Source organism: Talpa europaea, assembly GCF_964194135.1.
Source record: "Talpa europaea genome assembly, chromosome: 2".
In the NCBI taxonomy this organism is placed as follows: domain Eukaryota; kingdom Metazoa; phylum Chordata; class Mammalia; order Eulipotyphla; family Talpidae; genus Talpa; species Talpa europaea.
This window is the reverse complement of record NC_140068.1, coordinates 21,784,145-21,809,339: the sequence shown is the minus strand read 5'-3', so window position 1 is coordinate 21,809,339 and position 25,195 is coordinate 21,784,145. Positions and strand designations below refer to the sequence as shown.

At 38.2% G+C, this 25,195-nt stretch overlaps 1 protein-coding gene across 1 annotated transcript in view; it reads right to left on the bottom strand.

Moving 5' to 3' along the window:
- MAP3K5 (mitogen-activated protein kinase kinase kinase 5) overlaps window positions 1-25,195 on the bottom strand; it is a gene marked incomplete at both ends in the record, with an annotated part of 210,548 nt that overhangs the window by 105,547 nt on the left and 79,806 nt on the right. Inside the window, 5 exons of the mRNA XM_084228474.1 lie at window positions 8,806-8,976; window positions 9,812-9,918; window positions 11,680-11,848; window positions 12,660-12,853; window positions 18,841-18,864. Of these exons, the coding sequence (XP_084084600.1) occupies window positions 8,806-8,976; window positions 9,812-9,918; window positions 11,680-11,848; window positions 12,660-12,853; window positions 18,841-18,864 (665 nt within the window). The remainder of the gene's footprint in view (window positions 1-8,805; window positions 8,977-9,811; window positions 9,919-11,679; window positions 11,849-12,659; window positions 12,854-18,840; window positions 18,865-25,195) is intronic.

Sequence of the window (25,195 nt, the reverse complement as noted above, 5' to 3'; positions counted from 1 at the left end):
TGTAACTTTTCCCTCATTAGCTAAAATATTCAGCTAGCTCCAGAAAGGAGAGAGTGAGGTCTTAGGAATATTTTAGTAAAAGGGAAATTTAATATAGTCCATGTCCATTTTGAACAAGGGTAAATATTATACATAAAGCAATACAAAATATTTTCACATATTATACATTAAGGATAGACCACTAAGTGCCTGCTAAATTCCAGGACCTTAATAGATGTTGCTTCATTTAATTCTTGTAAAGTGATTAGTCTAAAGCCACGTGTAATGATACCATCCTCCTTGCTAGTTATTTGTTGGGTCAATGGTGAAATACTAGAATAATAAAAAAATGTAAGGAAGGTCTGGGGTAGGTCCTAAGAAAAAGATACAGAAAAACACTGTCTCCTTTCCCCTCCAGCTATGTTGGATTGATGCCTAGAATGGTTGCAGGCAACTTGTACCCTAAGAAGACAGCCTGAGGGCAGAGCCACCCACAGCAATAATGAGGGACTGACATTTTCAGCTGCCAACTCAGACTATGCTAGAGTCAGTCCTATTTCTGGACTTCAGGTTTCAGAAGTTACCCTTTGTTAATGTTTATGGCCATTGATATATGGTATTCTAGTAATTGTAGGAAGCTAAGTGCTCTCCAGTTCATCTAGGTAGAAATTGATATTTTTATAAAAAAACTGAATTCTCCAAAGGTTAAGTGATCTGCCTAAGATTATACTGTTTCCAAGTATTGAGTCAGCATTTATGCCAGACTCCCCAAAGTCCATGTCTCATCAATGAAATAGTACAGACATTCCTGACATATCTGTTCCTGGAAATTCCAGGGAACAGAGCCCGTGATGTAGTGAAAATAGTACATATGAAAAACTTGGGTTTGAAGTTTTAATAGTCTTATGATATCAAGAAATTAACTTATGTGCTTTTGAGTTTCAACTGCGGCAAAAATGGGAAGAAAAAATGTCAGCTTCACCTACTTTCCAAGTGCTCGTAAACCTCCAACAGTTATTAACATATGCAAAAACCTTGTGTGAATTCTAAAGATGAAAGGGTTGATTATTCTACCTCTTGAACAAATACTACATATAACAAAATGTTCTAGGTAAGTCATGATGCCTATCAATTCAGTATCAGTTATTTTGTGGTTATTTTTTAGATTAGGGTAAAAAAAGAAATTGTGGAGATAACCTTGGCAAACAAACCTTTTCCCATGGTTCTCTAAGTCATGATTCATAAAATTTCCTTGGGCCATTCCATGAAGTTACACTCCAGAAACTTTGTGGTCTTGTTTTAGGACGAAAGTTTAAGCTCTTGAGTCACAATAGTTCATGCTTCAAAGGCAGGACACCCTCCAGCTTCCCTCTCATCTAGTATCCTCTCCCATGGTAACCACAAACATGCACTCTCTCACATCTGTAACAAGCACCATTTCTGCTTTCTCTAACTTAGGTCTAACTTCATATTGAACAGTGATAATAGAAAACTACAACCTTCTAATATCTAAAAGCGAAATTCAGTTTAATTACCTAATGACCTAAAGATCATAAAGGCACTTTCACACCTTCCCATGGATTATAGAGATCTAAATATTGAAAATAATAGCATTATTTTAACCATCCACAAGTGCTGCAATGAACAAAATTAACTTAAGAAATGTCAATGAAAACCAGCAAATGTTAAAGAACTCCTTTTTATACACAAGACAGCTATGTATATTCATTCAAACGACTCACTCTCCATCCCAGCAAATATTCAATAATCAAAGTTTGTTCTGAAAACATACCACAATTGTGCAAATTTAAAAAATCTAAACCATACACTTTTCCCCTTATTTTCTATTTTTGCATTCTGAAACCCATGTAAACACCTCAGAAAATGGACTTGCTTTAGAAGGTCTCTCAAGGCAGAAAAGGATGCCTTATAATGGTATAATGCCCAGAGGGGCACAAAACTTTCTCCCTCTATTATGGGGCAGGCATGTTTAATTCATTAAAAATGCTGAACAGGAGAACTGCAAGAAAGATTTCTATGAGTCATGTAATCAAACTGCTTAAGGTTCATTTCTTGTAGAGTTGGAACTCTTATCCTAAAACTTTCCATGCTCAGCAGGTCATTGTCTATTCAAAACCACAGAACACGACTCAGGCCATGGAAAGTGTCCAGGGAAAGAAACCCGAAGACTGAGTACCTGCCACGACATCCCACTCATCTCAGCAACAGCATTTGACAAGTGAAAGGAGGACTATGGCTCCAGAAAAGGTTAGTTGAAACATCTCTTTGGGACCCATCACTCAGGGAAGGCTTAACCCTGGGTAAACCCTAGCAAATGCCCAATAAACTCAACGATGACCTCTTGCATCAGCATTTTGACAATACTTTTTCTCAGCTCTACGAGAAAAAGTATTTAGAGATGATGTCACACCAATATACCAATAGAGTGAGTGTGTTTGCAGTACACTGGGAACCAGATCAAAATACAAAAAACAAAAAAACAAAACAAAACAAAAAAACCACAGTGAATTAGTTTTACAAGGGTGAGGGCATGAAAAAGACACCCATATTTCAGTAGGGTGTCAGTAGAGGGAAAGCCTTCCTAGCAACCCATGAATAAGTGCATTTAATGACAATAATGGCAGTTTATGACTAGACAGTCTACAGTAAAAACGACATCCCTTTATTACTGAATAAATCGGTGCTCGGCAGACACAATTATCAATGCTAAGGACACTCCCATCAGAGGTTGTGAACTCAGCAGCCTTCCCTGCTCTTAGTAGAAAGTTAATGGACAGATTAATTTTAAAATGATATCATAAAACTTCTGACATCTTCAATTTGACCTGAAAACTTTGAACATAAAGCTCTTTTGAAAGACAGTTCATGCTGCTCAGCAAAATGGGAACCACAACAAAGGTACCAGAAGCTGGAAGTACAGAGTTAACAAAAACACAACCAGAAGAAACTCTGTTCCTTAACTGAACTTTATGTGACCTTGAAAGCTCTCAGTAGTCTAAACTGTTTTGTTTTCAAACCTGGAAACACTTCTATTTTATTTCTGTGCAAGATGCACACTAACTTCGTAGTAAATGTGTTCCATTTCAATTCACTGACCACAAAAACAAGACTTAGGATGACCTACGCATGTTGCCATTACTGTTACATCAAAGCATTCATACTGGTATAAATGCTCCCCAAATACCAGATTCCAATTTTCTTACAATTAAGAATTTTCTTACAGTGTAAATCTGATCATGAAAAGGTTGCCTAGCTCCTCTTCTGTAAAAGCAGAAAAAGACTTGGTTAAGAGAAACTGTAAAATTCTCTATGTTGTAAAAAAATATATGTACAAATTTAAATGTTCAAACCAAACATGGTTTTTCATGAGGGATCTAGGAAATCACTCTTCTCAAATGTTTGTCCCTGCTTATAGCCCATTATTCCTATTTCAGTACCTCTATAATGATGTAAAAATCCTAACAGAAAGTTTTATTGATTTTTCTATTCATTTAAATAATTTCAGGAGTTCACACCTCAACATGGTCACATGCTTAACTTGCCCTCCACCAGAGCTCCCATGCTTTACCACATTACCTCCTTACTCCCCTCATCTAGAAATCCCACATTTTTTATTGTATTATTTTTACTAACAGTGGTTTACAACATTTACACAGTTTGGGGGTATAGGTACACCCCTCTTCAGATGCATGTTACAACAACATGTCTGCCATGAAGGTGCCACCATCTTTCACTGAGTCCTCTTCTCTACTTGCTCCCCACTCCAGCCCTCCCTCTCTGGTATTTCAGTTCTACAGCTAGATTTTTAGGGTTTGTTTTGGTTTTTCTCTTCCTTTGATTTGTTTCTCTATATTTCCCACGCTGTAAATCAACTGGTATTCGTTTTTATTTTGCTTAGCATAGCCCTCTCAGTTCCATCCATGTTGTCACAGATGACAAGATTTCATTTTTAATACCTAATTACATACATAATCCATTGTGATGTAGCGCTATATTTTTCACAGTTGTTTTGCCAGTTTGGGTTTTTTTTTTTTTGGTTATTTATATTCCACAAATGGGTAAGACCATCTGGTAGTTGTCTTTTGCTTTCTGACTTATTTCTCTTAGTATTATCACCTCAAGATCCATCCAAGTTGTCTCAAAAGACATTATTTCATCTTTTTCAATTGTTAAGTAGTATTTTATTGGGGAATATACTACAATTTTCTTATCCAATCATCTATCAATGGGTATTTAAGTTGATTCCATGTCTTGGCTATTGTGAATAATGCTTCTATAATCATAGGGTGCATAATCTTTTCATATTAATATTTTCATATTATTTGGATAAATATATAGAAGTGATATTGCTGAATCATACGACAATGCCATAGTTTTTTCAAGGAATGTCCATGCTGTTTACCATAGAGGTTGCACAGATTTATGCACCACCAAAAGGAAAATCACTCATCCTTTTGCTCCACACCCTCACTGACACTTGTTTTCAGTTAAAGATAAAAGATTTTGGAAAATAAAGGACTTATTTCACAATTTGAAAAAAATGTTACGGGCCTTCCCTGGTGGCGCAGCGGTTGAGCACTGGGATGCGAAGCTGCCCGCAGCCTCTGCAGTGCCGGTTCCATCCCCAGCTGCTGGGCGAGGGTTCCACATGGTGCACAGACCTCTCCTGCCGCCCGCTGCTCCCCTCAGCAGTGTATTTCGTCACTCTGCCTGTTCTGTTCCCCGCTCTGGCTCTGGTGAATTCTCTCACCCTCCCGCACTTCTGACTGTACCCAGTGCTTGTATAAATAAATAAATAAATCTTAAAAAAATATAAAAAATTAAAAAAAAAATGTTAAGGCTACCATGCAGGAACTCCTGAACTCAGCTAACCTTCTTTAACACATTTTATCAGCAAATATTTTTAGGAATGATTTGGGAATACTAAGAAGCACAAAAGAATAATATAAGCAACACCCCCACACACCCACCGTTCAGCTTAAGAAATAAAATCCTTTAAAAATTCTTGCAGCTTCATGTGAATCATTCCATGGTCCATTTCTACTCCTTTCTTCCCATTGGTGAGCAGCATACTGAACTCAGAAAGCCACTATCTTTATTTGGTCATTAAAATGCCCACCAAAGCCAGCAGATCATTAGGATTCCTATTTTTCTAACATTGTCAGATTTATAAAATTTTGTTCATGTCAATGTGTAAAATGGTATATCATTACTTTAGTTTGGAGGTAAAGCATCTTTTTTGGGTATATTTTTAGACTACATTTATTGGCCATTTATGCTTTTCATGCTTTTGTGAATAACCTGTTCTATGCCCATTTTTATTTTTTTCTTAAGATTTTTAAGCTAAGACCTCCCTGGTGGTATAAGGGTTAAGTCTCAGTGCCTCATGCTATCACCTATGACTGCTGTGACCTGAGTTGGAGTTCGATTCCCAGCTAGGGGGCTAACCCACATATGGCGAAGCAGATCTCTCCTGTCTAGCTCACTACTCCCTTTAGCAATGTATTTCAATAAATTTGCCTGTTGTATTCTCCACTCTGTCTCTGGTGAATCCTCTTACAGCCCCCTGCCTCCCAACCTCTGGCCTACAACCCTGTTCTTTCGTGCATAATATATAAATCTTTAAAAAAAAAAAAGATTTTAAAGTTATTTCTGTATACTGAATATAATTCCTATATTGTTTATGTGCATTGCATTCATTACTCCTAGCCTAAGGCTCATTACTCCTGGTCTGCTGGTAACACATTATTTAGAATGTGTTATCTAGAATTGTATTTTGTACTCATTTTTGAAAGACATCCTGAGAGGATATAGGATTCTTGGATGACTGTTATTCTTAGGCACTTCCAAGATGCTATGCCACTGCCTTGGGCTATCTTCTTTTTTTTTTTTTTTTAAGATTTATTTATTTATTTATACAAGCACTGGGTACAGTCAGAAGCGCAGGAGGGTGAGAGAATTCACCAGAGCCAGAGCGGGGAGCAGAGCAGGCAGAAGGACCGAAGTACACTGCTGAGGTGAGCAGCAGGCGGCAGGAGAGGTCTGCGCGCCATGTGGGACCCTCCTCCAGTGGCCGGGGAGCAGCCGGGGATCGAACCGGTGCTGCAGAGGCTGTGGGCAGCTTCGCAATCCAGTGCTCAACCACTGTGCCAACAGGGAGGCCCTTGGGCTACCTTCTAATGAGGAGTCAGCGCCCACTCTTTCCCTTGCATACAATGTACCTTCTTCCCTGGCTGTGCTTATGACATGTTTTATATGTTGTTTTTCAGCAATTTGTTTTCAAAGATTTATTTATTCATACATACAGGAACTGGGATACAGGCCAGAGGTGTGGGGGGTGAGAGGATTCACCAAGACAGAGTGGGAAACAGAACAGGCAGACTGACTGAAAACACTACTGAGGGGAGCAGTGGGTGAGTCAGGAGAGGTCTGTTGCGCCATGTGGGTAGCTCCCTGGCAGGGATTGAACTCATGCTGCAGTGGCTGTGGAGAACTCCATAGGTTGCGTCTTAACCCCTTGCGCCACTACGGAGGCCTGTTTTTCAGCAATTTAACTATGAGTTGCTGAAGGATGGTTTTCCTTTTCTATTTATCCCACTTGGGTTTTGCTGCACTTCCTAGATATGTGTTTTTGTCTGTTCATTTGTTTAACAGATTTGGATAATATTTGACCATAAATTACTCCAATAGTTTTCCTGCTACATCATGTCTCCTCTCTCCATCTATCACTCCAATTAGTAGTGTGTTTTAAAGCAGTCAATGCAATTCCATGAATGACTGAGACTATTAATTTCATTCTCAATATTTTTCTCTCTACTTTTATCTGAATGATTTCTAATCTGTTTTCAAGTTTATAGATCTTGTATCCTACTTACTGTTAATCCCATCTCATAAAATTTTTACGTTAGGTTTTGTATTTTTCATTTTTAGGTTCTTTTCCAGTTTCTACATATCTTCTATAATTCTCCATATTTTCATTCATTATACCATCTTTTCCAGTAGTATCTTAACATTTTATCTTTGCTATTTTAATTTCCATATCTAATAATTCCAAAACTGTGTTTTCTGTGGGTCTATTTCTATTGACTAATATTTTTCTTAATTATGGATCACTCTTATTTTTTCACAAATCTAGTAGTCTTTGATGGTGCACTAGGCATTGTCATGATGCATTAATAGAGAGTTTAGATTCTGTTATTCTCTTCAGTTACTGACTTTTGTTATAACAGGTAAATAAAATGATTTATGTGGTGGCTTGGCTTTAGGTTTTAATAGCATGGCTCTGCTTTGGCTTTGCTATTAATTTCAGTGCACTTTCTCGGCCCTGGGATGCATTTTTTAAAATTTCTAAGCCTTGGCCCTTCTGAAGCCTCAGAGGAAAGTGTTAACTGTTTATCAAACTCCTCTAACTTGGTAAGGCTCCAAAGTCTATCTCCACTGCACTGGGCAGCTGCCAAAGTCTCTGTTCAGTTATTTTTGCCATCTAGTTACTATTTTCTGCCTGGACTCCTTTGAGTTTTACCCCACACATGCAAACTCCAGGGGTCAGGAAAGAACAGTTTGGGGCTTTCCCTCTGTGGCTCCCTCATTTACTGCACATCCCACCCAATTTCCAGGCACTCTGGCAGCTGCAAACTGACTTCTCAAGTCACTAAGACTGATTTTTCTCTTGAGATATACCTGCCCTGTAACCCTCCAGATCAGAGAACACCTCAAAGGAAAAACCATTTAAACGTGAATCTCACCCATGTGAGATTGATCGTTCATCCAAGGATCAAATATCAAAGTGACTACTTTGAGTCACTCTTTGGTGCTTTCAAACTTTTGTTTAAAAAGTGTTTTTCAAACATTCATCATTGGTGTCAGTAGCAGAGTCAGTGCAGCAAAACCTGCTCTGCCATTTCCAAACACCGGGACCAGGTGTGCAGAAGCCAATTTTAATACACTCCAGTTTCCCTGTCTCTTCCTTTCATTAATTATAGTATTGAAAAACTTGTTTAAGATATTCTTTCCTATACCAAAGTAATAAGTACTTAGGTGTATCTTATTCTAAAGTATTTTTCCTTAAGTGTATTTTTCGTATATTGGTCTTTAATTCATTGCTTTTCATTTGTGTGTGTGTGTGCATATCTTCAAGTAGAAATCTAATTTCCTATTGTTTTTATAATCAGATAAATAAATTTTCTTAGTACATTTACAAAGAAGTCCTTCTTGGTCCATGAAGTTTACTGCATCATAAATGTAATCTCGTATGTGTATCTTAGTATGTTCCTGGCTTTTCTGTTTCAGTGTTTGTCTATGCTCCATTCATATTGCAATATCTTAATTAATACATTTTGTTATCTGGTAGAGTAAGGCCTCCCTACCCCGCATTATCCAAAATGATTTTGCCTATTCTTGACCTTTTATTTTTTCAAATAAAGTACAGAATCATTTTTTCAAATTATATCAAAGTCTTGGTGAAAATAATTAAGTTTGGTATATTTTTCCATTCATTAAGGTCTTCTTTAATGTGTTTATTTATAACGTTATAAACGTTCATAAATTTTTAACAAAATTATTTTTGTTACTATATTATACATACACATTTAAAAATATTTTCTTATTTACTTTTCCTTCAATTTAGTCTGCTATATTAAATGACTTAGCAAAATTATTTACTAATGCTACAAAACCTTAGATTTTGTTTAGTTCACAATACACTCTTTAAAAGATAATAACAATAATTTAATATTAATTTGCAAGCCATTTTTTATGTCATGGATTTATCAAACTAAGAATCTAATTTATAGCCAATATACTTACCAAGAAGCTCCATGGTCTCTGCTTTCAGTGTCCATAAAATTAGAGTCCAAAAACATATCTTTGTAGATTCGACCAACTAAACAGTACATATCTGAAGCAACTTGCCCTTCGCTTGCCACCAGAGGAATCATAATATCAAGAGCTTTTGCTCTATCTCCAGGGAGATTTCTCCTAAGGTAGGGAGAAAAAGTATTGGTGTTTCAAGACAGTTACAGAAATAATATAATCAACCTTTCCAAGTTTCTGCTTCCTCATCTATAAAATAAGGATAATCAAGCCTTAAGCAACACATGGCAACTGCTCAATAGATGAGATGACCCCTCCCTTTTTCTTTCTATCATTCGCTTCAGTCATGATAATTACATTTATAGTAATTCTCCACCCTGGAAGAGAATAGCAACACAACTAAGCCCTGGATAGTTCGGTGCTTTAGGGGCCTCCATGTAAACAGCACAGGTGACCCTGTGGTGACACTGGGCAGAAAGTGGCACTGACTCGTGTGCAATGTGGATAGAGGCCTAGGGCAGGGCTACAGGTGTTAAGTCCCCACCCTAGCAGATTCATGGACATGTGATACGAAATGTGGCCAACAGAGTTTTGATTATAACTGTACCCACTGCAGATTTGGGGAAAATATGCTCTGGTTAGGAATATGTTCCTGGAGACATAATCGCCCTTACTATACTTTAGTTCATTTTTGTGTGAACAGTCACCTGGTGTTGAGTGTATTTGCCTAAAGATAATATCACATTCATATAATTTAAGAAATTCTAAAGTGTATAAATAGCAAATACTGACTCTGACAAAGAAGAATTTGAGTAACACAGTGACAGCCTTTTTTACTGACAAAAAAATCATAATGCAAGTTTTTTATTTTATGTTTACTGTAGATAGGTTTAGATTATATTCTAATATAGTGGTTGCATGCTACAGCAAAAACATACTCTAGAAAGAATCTGAGGTTAAACACTAATGTATTAGGGCATCATAGAAGTGAATTTCTTACCGATTCAGTGCAAATGCATAATGGAACTTCACATGATGATGGGAGGCCAAGTCAAAGGTTGGCAACTTTTCTAAAGTCTCTACCAGCTTCACAATAGAATCATAGTCCTTTTAAAGAATCAGCAAATAAGACAGAATTAAACCATTAGGAGAAAGTTCTGATAGTAAAATGCCTTTAACTACCAGTTAACTGAACATAAGAAGGGCATTAAAAAGAAAACTGGTATTCATGAAACACTATGGACAACCTAGAGGCAGGAAGAAACTTTTCTTCTTTCATTTTGTGTTTTTTGGTTATATAGTTTATATAGATTAACAACATTAGCAATATAATCACCACATCTGGCCAAAAAACAAAAATCCATCTAACATGATAATGCTCTAGTGTGCAAATATGGGTGGTTTAGTTCTTCATGAAGTCAGATTCTGGTATGAAGTGTCCTATCAATTGCTTTCAGGAAAATGATTTCCAAAATTTTCAAGGACATGAAGCAATTGATTGAATTCCTAAGTAACACAACTATTTCACTTCAACAACAGTAAAAGCTACTCTAGCCCTGGGATCCTAAGTACCACACCTCTCTACATACATCAATCTCTGTTTTCCACATGAAGGTTGACATGGACCTAAATGGCTGGGTATGGAAATAAGAAACCAGGTATCATTTAAATTTTACTGTAAAAATCTAATAGCAGGGCCTCCCCGGTGGCGCAGCGGTTGAGCGCTGGGTTGCGAGGCTGCCCGAAGCCTCTGCAGCGCCGGTTTGATCCCCAGCTGCTCCCCGGCCCCCGGAGGAGGGTCCCGCATGGCGTGCAGACCTCTCCTGCCTCCCGCTGCTCCGCTCAGCAGTGTACTTCAGTCCTTCTGCCTGTTCTGCTCCCTACTCTGGCTCTGGTGAATTCTCTCACCCTCCCGCACTTCTGACTGTACCCAGTGCTTGTATAAATAAATAAATAAATAAATCTTTAAAACAAACAAACAAATAAACATTTAAAAAAAAATCTAATAGCAAATCCCCAATTCAGAGACAAGGTCATTCTTCTTTATCACATTTAAAAATTTTAAGATACGGGCCTCCCCGGTGGCGCAGCGGTTGAGCGCTGGGTTGCGAAGTTGCCCGCAGCCTCTGCAGCGCCGGTTCGATCCCCGGCTGCTCCCCGGCCACTGGAGGAGGGTCCCACATGGTGCGCAGACCTCTCCTGCCGCCCGCTGCTCCCCTCAGCAGTGTCCTTCGGTCCTTCTGCCTGCTCTGCTCCCCGCTCTGGCTCTGGTGAATTCTCTCACCCTCCCGCGCTTCTGACTGTACCCAGTGCTTGTGTAAATAAATAAAAAATAAATCTTTAAAAAAAAAAAAAAAATAAAAAAATAAAAATTTTAAGATACATCAATAAAATAATATGGTATGTTAGTGCGTCTTACATTATATATTTTATCCTTCCTATGAATCAACTCATTTTTTGCTTCTGGCTGGCCAGATCTAGCACTATCAATTTCAAGGATAAGACATATTTCCCAAAAGCTCTAAGAATTTCAAGTATATGCCAGAACAAAGCTTCCTCTCATTGACTGATAGGTGTGCCTTAGGCTAACAGAATAGAGCAAACTATCCATGGGTTAGCTATGTGTATATATTTTTCTTGTTCTTTTGGAGAAAAGACTCAGAACATTACCATACAAATCTTTCACAATCACCGATGATTAAATCATATGAGTCTTTTTATGAAAATCTCAGAATGGAAAACAGGACAGTCAATAAAACACTGTGTGTAGTAACACAGATGGCTCATTAGCTAACTGAAATTGATATTAACACTCCCTTATTCTACAACATGGTACATGACAAAGATTTTATTTAAGCATCTTCTCACCTGAATATCTCTGTAGGAAAGTAACAGGTTTATGACAATATCGGCTGTCAAGACTTCAATATTATCTACTCGCTGCCGAATTCTTGCCAATTCAGCAGCCAGTTCTTTACCAGTGTATAAATTACGAGCTTTCCTGATATCATTGAGTATAGATTCCCGAAAATACTGGCTGGTAGGAAAATACACATTTCAAAGAGTTAATGGTAGAAAGGATTTCAATTAAAAGCAACGATTTTATAAGGAAATGAATGACATTTGCAACATCAGTAGCATTCCATTCAATTAAGCATCAGTAGCATTAAGCATCAGCAGCATTCAATTCAATTAAGATACATTGAATGAACACCTCAAATATCTGGCATTAAGAAATTTGTGAGTCCTATATTTAACACTTTGCCTTGCTTCAGAAACAATTAAAATAAACATACCCCATGTTAATGAATTTTCCCAGAAACGCCAATGTACCACTTAAAATGCCAAAACTTTCTATTTCATTTTATTGCTGTAAGTAGAGATTATTTTAAATAAAGTAGGTATGCCTAGGATTTGAACATAATATAATCTTTACTTACTCAACATTATCATTTATTAACATAAATGACTGCTCTTAACTGAGGTATAATAACGTTTCTAGCAATTTTTGCAGAATTCTTGCCTGTATACTAAAAGTCCCTGAACATTTATTCCAATTCTGTTTCTGTACTTATTTTGAATCTGTTTTTAGCCCTATCATTACTAGACTACAATTAGCAGTCTGTGTTTGTTTTTGTGTTTGTTTTGCTGATTTCAAGTTATTCTCCTAGGGATAAAATGAATAACATCTGGACTATGTGGCTTCTATTTTATCCACTCAGGACAGGACACATTTTCCCCTGGTTCTTTGCCATGTAGTCTAAGAAACAACTGACAAGATGTAGAAGCAAGTGAAGTAGAATAACAATTCATCATCATCATCAAATGGCATGACTGTCAAACTTTACCTGGAACTTGCTTGTGCCACCTTTAAAAGCTGAATGAAACGATCCACAAGAGGTAAGCAGATGGGTCCAAGAAGCAGCTCAAAGTTTGGTTGCATGAGCTCTGTCAACCCCTTCATGAAGCTGCTATCACAGCAATAGACCTTGTTATGTGGAGTTACCATGTAAGGAACAAAGGTATAGTTGCCAGTGCACATCTGTGGAGAGAAGAGGCCCCAGGAGATGATGAGCCAGCCTGAGATGCCACATCAGCATAATCCCAAGTCTTCAGTGAGTCATTTTAAATAATAATGAACATGAAGGGACTTTAAAAAAAAAACAAAACCTCATATCTTATTTATGACCTGTAGAAATGGAAATTTTTCCAATTTCTTTAATTGCTTACTTCAAATAATCACAACAGGAAGATGATACAAACACTCGTATGGCACGATTTCTATTAATCAATTAAATATTTATTCACCATGTCTCATGGCTAAATGACTAAGGCACTATAATATATGCTTTAGGAAAAAGAGTAGTTAAAACATGGCCTTTAGTCTTCAGAGAACTTAAAATGTACTCAGACATATAAATATACGAAAATAGTAAGAGTGAACATTATTTTTGCTCCCCACGTGACAGGCAATGCTGCCAGTGATTCCATAATAAACTGCTCTCCTACAGGCTGCTGTGTCAATGGCTCCACTAGTCTCCAGCTACTAACAATTAGAGACCCAGACGTGGTCCTTGATGATTCCATTTCCCTCACCTACTATCTCCTACCTATTCTATTTCCAAAATAAGTCTCATGTTTGTCCATTTCCCTCCATATTGCTGTTACAGGGTAGCCCCGATATAAAAGGGGTTGCCTGGCTGTGGGTTCTCACCCGCACGCTTAAAAGGGACTTATTAATACTCCACTGCAGGCACACACAAAAGATTAATAAAAAGTTTATTTACAAGGGAAGGGGAAATGAAGAAATGTACAACTCAGGGAGAAAATAGGGAAATAAAGTCTTAAATGCATCCTATCTGTTCCACCGACCTGGAAACCCAATGGCACTCTGAGAGCTGGCCGCGAGCCAAGAGCCGTGAAGCCAAAAAGCCCCCCCAAGACCCACATGTCTGGTTTTATACCAAACCTGCCTGCTTAACTCCACCCTCAGGTTCCAGCAACCTTCCCTTTGGTGGTGATGGGATTTGTCTTTCCAATGTCCTGATGGCTTTGGTCTGGACTGGGGGTGGAGTCCACAAAGCCTGTATGGAATTAGCTCAGGACATCCTTTTCCCCCTAACATTGCCAGTACTTTATCTCCCGCCACCAACACACCTGGCCTGCATCACTGTACTGGCTTTTAGCTGGTCTCCCTGCTTCCACTCTTGCCCTCCTGTCTATTCTCAACCTACCCATCAACATGACCTTTTAACCATCTATATGCTTTCCTCAACTGCTTAAAGCTCCCTGCTAGGGTGAAGATAAAACAAGTCACTACAAAGGCTGGCTATCTCAATCCTGTTCTTTCTATCCTCAGAGCTCAGCCATTCTCCCTTCACTCATTAAGAGTTTGGTGCACTGATTTCTATCTATACCTAAAGGTGCCAACTGAGGGTCACAAGTGTGAACTAAAGCAGAACTGAGAAAACAGAAGGGAGAATTGCATTTGGAAGCCAGAGTAGGCAAGTCTATCTGGCATTCATGGCTCAGGAAGGGAACAGAATGCAAAACTAAAGGTTTCAAATTACACATGCTGAGCAGTGGCAATTCATGGAAGGATTCAGAGCAGGAAAGAAAACATAATCAAAGCTATGCATTTTGACAGTATGGACAGAAAACAAGATGGAATGAAAGAGAAAGAAAGAATAAGAAAGTAGGAAGGACACTACAAAGCATGGCCAGGTGAGCAGCTGCACAGGACATGCATGCACTCCATGTCTCAAAGAATCTTCTAGACCTGCCAACTGGTTACAGATTTTGAAACCAAGAAAGAAGTCAAAGGTGATAGTATTAAATGGGGATCTCTGAAAAAAAAAAAAAAGGCTATGGTATCACTAATCAAAAGGAACAACTCAGACAGCAGAACAAGACTTAATAATTTATGGACATGTTATACTCAAGGGGTGCTTGTTATATGTCAGGTCAACAGAACCCTACTTTTGAAATATCAGAAGAACTTCAAAGGGCTGAGATTTGCTTTGGAGTGGTAGAGTAAAATGTTCACTAATGCAGAGATTGAGATTTCAGGGGAGTGGGGATATCCAATGTGAAAACACGTAAAAGAGAGTTGAAAGCATCTAATTAATATTTGACTGCACATGAAAGAGTTTCAAACCAAAATACAGGCCAGCAAAGGGCTGGAAACTAGAATGAAATATATAAGAAACTCTATTAGTCATGGATTTAGGGAACACAGGGAGTCCAGATGATTGGTTCCTAGCCATATTAGCATTCTGCGGAACAGTACATCACTTCTCTTACCTTAGCACTCAACTAACAGAGCAAACATCTCTTCACCATTACGTGTGCCAAGGACTGATTATCATCAGATTGCAACCACCCATCTGAGGAATGTGTTACTGTCTCCTTTTTATAGGTGAGGAAAAAGATAAGGCTTCAAGATGTCACACAGTTGATGTGCGCTGCACTTCGGACTCCCAGCTCATGGACTCCTCCAGAGGGTGTGCCATTACCACTGGGTACCCTCCAGTGCCTCTACATGCTGACATCCCAACCCTTTGTCTCAGGTCACCTTACACAGACCCTGATGAGCCAAGTTACTGTCTCAGCAAATAGAAGAGAAGAACTAAATGCCCTTACTTGATTATGACCACATTATTTCAGGAACTTGTATGTCAGGTAATGAAGCAGAAACTGGACTTGACTTCCAGTTAAATTATGAGAAGGAATTGCAGAGGCTGAGATGTAATTTTTTATATTAAATACATTAAAGTTCTCAAGTTCTCCTTCATGGAACAATAATTAGAAGGCTAACCAAAAAAGGTGAAAATGAACGTATATACTGCTTCTAATATGTTACCAAGATCCCATAGTATTCCCATCAACTTAATACTTTTATCCAAACTACTCCCTAGGCAGAAAAGAAAGGCAAAAACACCAAGAGATTGCTTTACAAAGCTTCTAGAGTTTAAACTATGAGTGGATTATAAAAGATTAGTACAATCAAATACTCTAGATTAAGCACTGTAACTCATAATTATGAAAGAAAAACTTCACATCTTCTAAGTTACATAATAAGAATAGATAAATATTCAATAAACCAAAAAAGTGTTACTAGAATTTCAGAATATTATTCTTCTGCTGCTGGATAAGTTCTGTATCTTCAGAAGCCTTAATACCACATGTATTTGTGGACAAGACATGAAATATAATACATTTTTGTTAAAATACTGGGCACTGGGGAATAATAAATGTGTGTAAAACTAATTTTAGGAGAGAATGACTATCAGATGTCGGGGAGTATGTTTAGAAGTGGAGGGATAAAGGGAGAAAAATGAGAATCGTGCAAACAGGAGGGAAAAACAGATTCCTCAAGTCCCAGAAAAAAGGATTCAGAATCCTTGTTGAAAATACCAAGCACACTAAGGATTTTCCAAAGTTCCTGGCCTCATTGCAATTTATGGAGTCTCCCTCCCTATAATTCTGATACAATAGATAACTTTTCAATTTTCCATTGTTGATATCCAAAATAAAAGGGGTGGGGTGATAAAATGCAGAGGGCACATGTATGCTCCAGACCCGAGCGGGGGTGCAGAGGGGGCAAGCGTGGGGCTGGTTGTAGGATGTCGTGATACCAAAGGCTTAGCAAAGCACTCTTTGAAAATGAAAACTAATAACATGGGAACATTTATTTCCCAAGTTGACTCACATATAATTTAGAAATGTTATTACTACAATTTCTGTTCACAGATTGCTACCAGCCCATTGTTTGAAATAACTGATAATCCAAAGCAAATAAGAGCAACCATTGTATGACCAACAGCACCTCAGATGCAACTGCTGTTTACTAACAAGGTATTAATTCTAAAATATTAAAAAGAGGGAGATCACATCTCTTTAAATTTCAAATCATGAAGGTGTGGTCATAAATGAGCAACATTCACCTCCTTCACCATGCTTGATTTCATGGCTATAAAAACCCAAAGCTCAAAAATCTAGTTTTAATCTAATTATCTTCACTGTAAATTTTTTTTGATCATGCTGATTATGTGTTTTACATTAGAAAACTATATGAAGGTGAATATAAATATGTAAGGAAAAATGAATGAAACTACTGGAGGAAAGTCTCTCAGCATTCACATATATTGAAACATATGCTCCAAAAACCCTCCTTTTGGTAAGGACAACCAGCACCTGAAACACTGCTGCTTACTCACATCAATGGGCGATTCGTCCATAATGTGCAATATTCAGTCCTCGCACGAACCATCCAGAAGTCCAAACCACATTTGTGCTCTTTCCTGCCATTCAGGTCTCAGGTAAAGGCTACCTCCCCTGAAAGACCTTCCATGACCACTTGATACATGATGATCACCTACTATTTAGCATCTTGCTTTATGTTAATTTCTAATTTCTTTTTTTTCCTATTTGTTTACAGACCTTCCCCAACAAGACTTTGACACTTCCCATCTGTTATCTCACGGGACAATTATTAATATGCTTGTTTTGGGGCCTCCTTGGTGGACTGTGGGTTAAGTCTCAGCACTATCACCACTGTGGCCTGAGTTCGATCCCCCGCAGGGAGCTAATCACATATGGCACAGCCTGAAGCGCCCCTCAGCACAGTATATTTCAGTAAAATCCACCTATTCTACTCCCCACTCTGTCGCTGGTGAATCCTCTCACTCCACCCACCACATCTCTGGCCTACAGCCCAGCTCTTCTATGCAAAAATAAAAATAAAATTAAAAAAATATATATATGATTGTTTCCATGTTTAACTTCCAGAATTAATCCTTGAGTCACCCAAAGTGTGGCACATGGCTCACATTCAATCAACACTTGTTTAATGAAATCTGTTAGACTGAATCCATGCATGAAGCAATAATGGTTCATTTCCTGCTGAGATGTAAGGAATAAGAGTTTACAATGGCAATGTTATATGTGTTGCATCAGTCTCTTATACCTGGTGAAATCGTAAGCCTAACTTATAAAATATCTGATCTACAGAAAAATAACCAATTCTACTTTTAAACTTATCTTAAATCCAATAATGTGCAGATTTTTAAGGAATATGTGATTTCCACTCTAAGTTGCAGAAATACTTTTATTTCTAATTTAGTATATATATATATATATTTTTTTTTTTTTTGGTAGCACTGGTTTATAACACTTTCTATGATTTAGAGATAAAAGATCATATCGGGCCTCCCCTGGTGGCGCAGCAGTTTGATCCCCAGCCACCGGCGAGGGTCCCACAAAAAAAAAAAAAAAATAGATCACATCCTTCAGGTGTATGTCACCACACCACAGCCACTACCAAGGCACCCATAGTCCTGCACAATAGCCCACTGTGTCTCCTCCCCACTTGGCTCTCTACTCTTCTCCTACCCATCTAGTAGCTTCAATTTTGCAGTCAGATTTCTAGAGTTTTTGGCAGATAGCTACATAGCACTGACACTTAACCCTTTGTGCCACCAGGGAGGCCCCTATTTTTTGTTTAATTCTATGTAGAGGATAAGAATTCTGTGTTGTTACCTCAAAGGCAGACTGAAAACTTAAATCATTCTCTCCAGATAGACAGGAAAACATGTATATACATATACTTATGCGTGTGTGCATATGTGTGCAGGTGTCTGTAAGTATGTACAACATAGCTTATATATAAATATCTATGTGTTCATATATAGATATACATGCACACACATACATGTATGTCTCTGTGTGCATATATATCACTTTAGTGCCATTCATAATTCCACAACTATGAATATAGTATGGATATAGTATGATTGTTTTCCCCAAAACATAATTTTACATATATAGGGAAAGAAGGCATTAATGTAAATTCCCATTTTTATAGTTTTACTATAAAGTAATATTTAGCTATAGTAGTCATACTGATATATCAGAAACTCTAAAAAAGGAAAAAACTGCTATAGAATTAATTTGTGGAGATTTAAAAATACCCGATCAGTGGATGAAAAAGATTTAAAAATTTTTGTAAGGGTTAAGTAAAATACTCACAGTATTCTTCTGGCAAATGATTTCCTGAAAAATGAGAAAAGAAAAAAGGAAGGCAGAAGTTAATACAAAATTAATTAATCCGACTAATTATTTGAAGTATTCTATGTGGAAAAATATATATTAACAATTTTGTTAGCAACTAGAAATTTCAGCGAGTGTGGAATAAGATCCTGCCCCTGAGAAGTTTACAGTCTTATGGAGGAGCCAAATGGGCATAAAAGTATCATCAATAGTAAAAGGAAAAGAGCACAGATACGTAAAATCCAAAAGCTGAGCAATCTAAAAATCCTTTCTGCAGAATACGTGTGTGTGGCACTCTCTCTCAACCGTGGTCTTTTTAGGAAAAGGTTAAAATGATTTAAAGTCACCAGCCCCATAACAGCATTTGGGGTCAATGAGCTCACATATACCCTGGTGATCCCTTTATGAGCTGAGTATGTAGAAGACTGCAGCATCTAGGTTTGTGAGAGCATGCTCTGTCATTCTCACCAACAAAATCACCTGACAACACATCTTTCAGAATGTATCCCTGTCATTGAGTGACACCTGACTGTACAACCTCATGCACACCGTAGGAGGAGGCCAAGCAGCATATGCCTCCTGGGCAGCTGGAATCAAAGAGTATTGGCCTCTTATCCCACACATTGATAGCAAGGGCATGTGGCAATGAAGAGTCAAGTATGACTTAGATATTGATCATGAAGAAGTGGAATGTGACTAATACACTGTGGGCAGTGTCCCCATTAGGTTTGAGGAGTAAGTAAGATCGTGCAAATAGTGTAGCTATATGGTGTCTGGTGCACAGGAAGCTCTTGATAAAGCTAGCTGTCATTATTAGTCCTAGATGTTATAATGACTAGGGACTTGGAAGAGACAATCTAGAAAAGCTTGTAGCACAAAAGTTTCACTGAGGTCAGGGAACCAGAATTTAGAAAACAGAAATGGCATAGCCTATTGGAATAGATGGCAGGTATGTTGTCATGGAAACAGGAAATGTCAGGCACACGTGGGGCCTCAGGGTGGGTCCATCTGCCTAAGAAGAGAAGCCAGATCTGACAAGGTAAGAAAGAATCAGAAAAGCAAATTCAGGTCATTATTCATCCTAGGACCAACATATGGACAGAGGGGACCCATATGGGCTTTAGAATACAGCAGCACGTAAGATTTTTTAATAGTTAAGGAAAATAGGTAAGTAAACAAGTATTTATAGGGGAGGAATTATTCTGGGTAATTTTGAGAGCTGCAAAAATATATATAAAACACTAAAAGAGATCCTTCCATACCTCATAATCTTGCTGATGAAAAAAAAGGGCATCTTTTTATGTTAAAAAGAAACATAAGCCAGGATTTACACGCCTATGTGCACACGCCTGTTATGTTAACACAGTGGTGTTTCAGCAAGGGCTGAGGTTTCTAAGTGAAAGGTATTACCAGAAATTGAGAAAACCTACAAAGACAAAGAGAGAAAGTAGAAGTCAAGATGAACCAAGAACAAACAAAACCTCCAAAGTCAAACCTGGGAAGTGGGGATTTAGGTTGAGGGACTATGAACAGCAAAAGGCCATTTAGAAAACAATTACTATTATCAGTGGGAGTTAAAGACGCTCATTTGGGAAGTATAGAAGCCAGAATTAAAGAGCTTTTATTTTGTTAAAAAAAAAGACCTTCAATTTAATCATTGGGCTAAATGAGAAAGTTCACTTAGGCATGTACCCTAGTAAGATTATGCAGCTATTTGGGGTCTGATTGAAGAAAATTTTGAATGACAAAATAAAGCACTTTACTTTGTATTTGTTGAAGTACTTTTTAAAGGTGGGCGATATACATAGTGTCAGCACACATTAGACAAAGGTTGTGAACAACACAAACTTTCATCAAGCAGAAACTGGCCAACTAATCTATGCACCTCCTTACATGGGCATACAGTGCAGCCGAGCAGAGAACGAGGAAGCGCATATGTGACAATGTGGAAACCCCCCAGTCTATACTGCTAAGTGAAACCAAGCAAAGGACAGGATGATTTTTATCCTGTGCTCCTATTTCTGTATAACAGGAAGAAAATGAAAATTCTCATTTGTACATTCATAAAGTCTCTCTGGAAGGATAGAACAGAAACTAGTAACACTGGTTGCCAAGGGAGAAGGAGCTGGCTGGCTGGGGGGCAAGGATGGCAGAATGACATTTCACTAAATATATCCTTTTGCATGCAAAAATGTTTTTAGTGCATTATCTAAAAAAGACAAATAAATGAAAAGAAAGCCTTATTAACATTATATAAATACTAATTAGATGGTAGTATTAGAGGGGGGAAATATTTAGATAACTATAGCAAAAGTATAGGGACAGCTAAATAAGGGCCTGTATGACAGTGATACCCAGGGAAATTGAAATCAAGAGACAGATGAGTGACGTTGTGAAGGTAGATAGTGCAACACACACACACACACACACACACACAAGCTCAGGTTCCGGCTTATGAAGAAATAGAAAATACTGGATAACCATGAAGTCAGAAACAAGGTATGCAGGATTTTCCAATATTGACTTACGGAGCATGTCCAGAGTAGCACACCATACCCTTTTAGACACTGCTGTCTTTGATAGAAATATTCTTCTCTCTTTCCTCTAAGTAATAAGAAAATATCCTTCTCTTTGTCTTACCCCATAGCATCCTCTGTGCACAGCCTAAGAAATCTGTTCTTTTTTGGTGTGTGTGTGTGGGACCCTCACTGGCGGCAGGGGAATGATCCGGCGCTGCAGAGGCTGTGGGCAGCCTCGCAGCCCAGCGCTCAACCGCTGTGCCACCAGGCGAGGCCTTAAGAAATCTGTTCTTTACAAAGTTGGTCTGGACTGACTTCAATGACTCTTATCCTCCCATCTGAAGTAGATTAGGTCCTTATTTCTGCCACCACTAACCCTCACACAGACCTGTGTGACAGGACTGCGTGTACTACATTGTACATGTTTGTGCGTATGATTCTCCCATTCAACACCATGGGCTCCTTGGTTACACGGGCCATCTGTTATTCATATTTGTATCTCCACTGGTTGTGAGCAAATTGCATGAACTCAAAAAATCATGGAAAAATGAAGAAACTAAGTATATAAAATATTGGACTATAAATTAGTGTACAAAGATGTAGGTTGGGGCTTTGCTCCCTGTTAGTCATGTGTCATTCCACTTCTCTCTAATGTAACACACTAAGACTGCTGGACTGAGTGATCACTGCTCTCTTACAATTCTGTAGCTTATCATTTGCTTTTGGTTAATGGTCTGTCACAGTGCTATTGTATCCTTGTGCACTGGAAGGAGAGGCACCCCAGTATAGGAGCTATTCTAACCATTATCTCTTTTGGGGGTACCAAGTACAGAACTGGAAATGGTAGGGAAGAGAGCTGAGGACCGAGTGAGCTAAAGGCTCTCCTCTGCTCTGCACCATAGTTGTGAAATAGCCACAGTTGCTATTGTTTTACAGCCAGTGTTATAGCTTCCCCAGCTGCTTATTGCAGTAATAACCCTCTTAAGTGTCCTCTTTGCTTTCATCTCAGGTAATAAATACGTACATTATAACACACTATAGGACTATATTAAAATCATCCCTATAGAAATCCAGAATTCTTACTAAGTATTGCTTATGTTTGTAAAAGTTCAAGGAATACAAGTTGTTCTCTTGAAGGACGCAGAATTTATTTTTAGTTTATGCTGTGACCTTAAGTAAGATTTCTTTAAAAACAAAAAAAAAGAAGGTATACTTATTTGTGCATTTTTAACTCAGTACAAACAAGACCTGGAAATGTATCTAACTATTGAGGGAAAATAGTGAATGCTGAGTTTATACTAAACCCACTGAAGGAAAAATAAAAGGAGAAGTTAAGATGCAACTGCTATATTTCATTTCAATTCATGGAAATTTCTCATCTAAAGAAGACAGACATAACATGATAAAATCAGCTGAACTCTAGTTCCTACTAAAGAAATGTTTCTTGAAAATGCATTACCCCAGTACAGCTTCACTCTTGCTTGAAGTTTTTAGGGGACTTCTGGTCAGTGCACCCCCTTGCCTGTCCCAAAAAAACAAAAAATATCCTCTTGCCACGCTTTCCAGGATGCTTTGCTAACCAAAGAGGGAAGCAAGACAAAAGAGACAATATAGTCTAGGTCACACTGCAAGGGAAGATAAAGACAACCTTTGGTAACTACTTGGGACAATAAACTTTGAAGAGGTCATTTTAAGGACAGATAAATGGAGTGTGTCTTCAAAAATAAAAAACTGTTGTGCCTAATATCCAGGTGATTACTGCCAGAGGATGTGGGAACAGCTGGTGTGGGACTGCCAAGTCAAATTGATTCAGGGTAGAACCAGTCACCACAATCTCACTTCCCTGAAAGGAAAGCAAGAAGCAGGGTAGAATTCTCGGCCACAGAGAAAACATGGCCCTGGCTAATGACCTGTTATCTTCCTTTCTGATTATTCTTTCTGTCCCAGGGAAAGCTGGCAAGTATTCCACCACAGCCAGGAAAAAAGAAGGCTATTACCTGTACTCCCAGGGTATCCTCTTACCTAACTACATCGCTTGAAATTTAAACAAGGAACAATTAGATGGGTGATTGTGAACACCCTGGGCCTCACTGAGAAGGTGGGACTTACTGCACCCTTTTGTTTGCCACTAAGATAAAGGTGAGCAGACTCAAGAAGACACTCCACTGAGGTGTCCCACAACTGGCCATCTTGATAGTCAGGAAACTAAGCATATTTGTGGTTCTGTGTTCTGTTTACATAGAAGCTCAAATAAAAAAAAAAAACCTCAATAAACAAAAACCTGGAAAATCATATTTTTACAGGGCATAAGAAGTCCGTGGACAGACTTAGAGGAAAATGACCTTGATAATGGACCTTGCCCTGCCCTGACACTGATTATGTGTGCCCCTAAGTTACTGTTTCTCTCTGGGTTTATTTCTCATCTGCAATGTCTATCTGCTCAATCTATCTCTTAAGTACTACCTTGTCTATCTCATTTTTTTGAAATAATATTGGGCTATAACATTATATATCTTTCATGTGCACAGTCTTTTAATTCAACATCTTTAATATATTACAGTGTTTGTCACCAGAATTCCAGCTTCTATCGATCATCAGCCAGTTGCTCCTTTTACTCAATTTACCCTCCCTGCTTCCCCTTTTGGAAACCATCATTTTATTCCTATAGTCTGAAGGTTTGTTTTTCTTTTGTTTGTTCATTTGCTTTGTTTCTTTACCTATCATTAGCTTGTCCTTAAGGACCAAATGAAATGTTTACGAAAGCACTTCAAGCAGTTTAAAGCCATATACGAGTATCAATATTACTAAGGCAAAAACTCCAACTCAATTTCTACACTACCAGATCTAGAGACATTGTGTTTTTTTTTTTAAAGATTTATTGATTGATTGATTGATTGATTTATACATACATACATACAAGCACTGGGTACAGAAGCGTGGGAGGGTGAGAGAATTCACCAGAGCCAGAGCAGGGAGCAGAACAGGCAGAAGAACCGAAGTACACTGCTGAGGGGAGCAGCAGGCGGCAGGAGAGGTCTGCGCACCATGTGGGACCCTCCTCCGGTGGCCGGGGAGCAGTTAGGGATCGAACCGGCGCTGCAGAGGCTGTGGGCAGCTTCACAACCCAGCGCTCAAGTGCTGCGCCACCGGGGAGGCCCATCTAGAGACATTTTGTACTCAGGTTTGTGATCACAGGTGAGAAAAGAGTAACTCAGTTAAAACAAACTGTACCCAAAACTCAGGTACAAAATGGAAAGTAATGCTAAGAGAAATTCTAGACTCTTCTCCTCCCCTATGAATTTTGTTTCATGCTGAAATATATTTAATACTACTGTAAATAGATAAGTCTTTAAATTGAGCTAAGATGCTGATGAGTGACATTTTTACATTCAGCATTTGAAACAGCTTCTTGAAACAGCTTCTTAATACCAACGTCTTAAATGTGTTGCCATTATTACAATTATCTCTCTTCTTTGTCGCCAGCTGTGTCTTTCAGCAACACCTAATTATAACATATTATTCATGTACATGCATTTCTTTAAAGGAAACTATTATTGAGCTGTTATAGGTATCATGAATTTCTGTATAGCAAATTACATTTTACACATACATTTCAGAAATAATTTCAAGGATGCATCTAAAAGAATCCAAATAGAATGATAAGTTGGAATGTTATAAAGACCAACTTCCACAGAAAGGAGTGTTTATTGATAATGCACAGAAGGGAATAGAATTCAGCAATTCTTGCTCCATTTGGATGAGAGTCAAGAGGGCTTTCACACTCACATCTTCCATGTGCAGAGGTATCCCTGGCT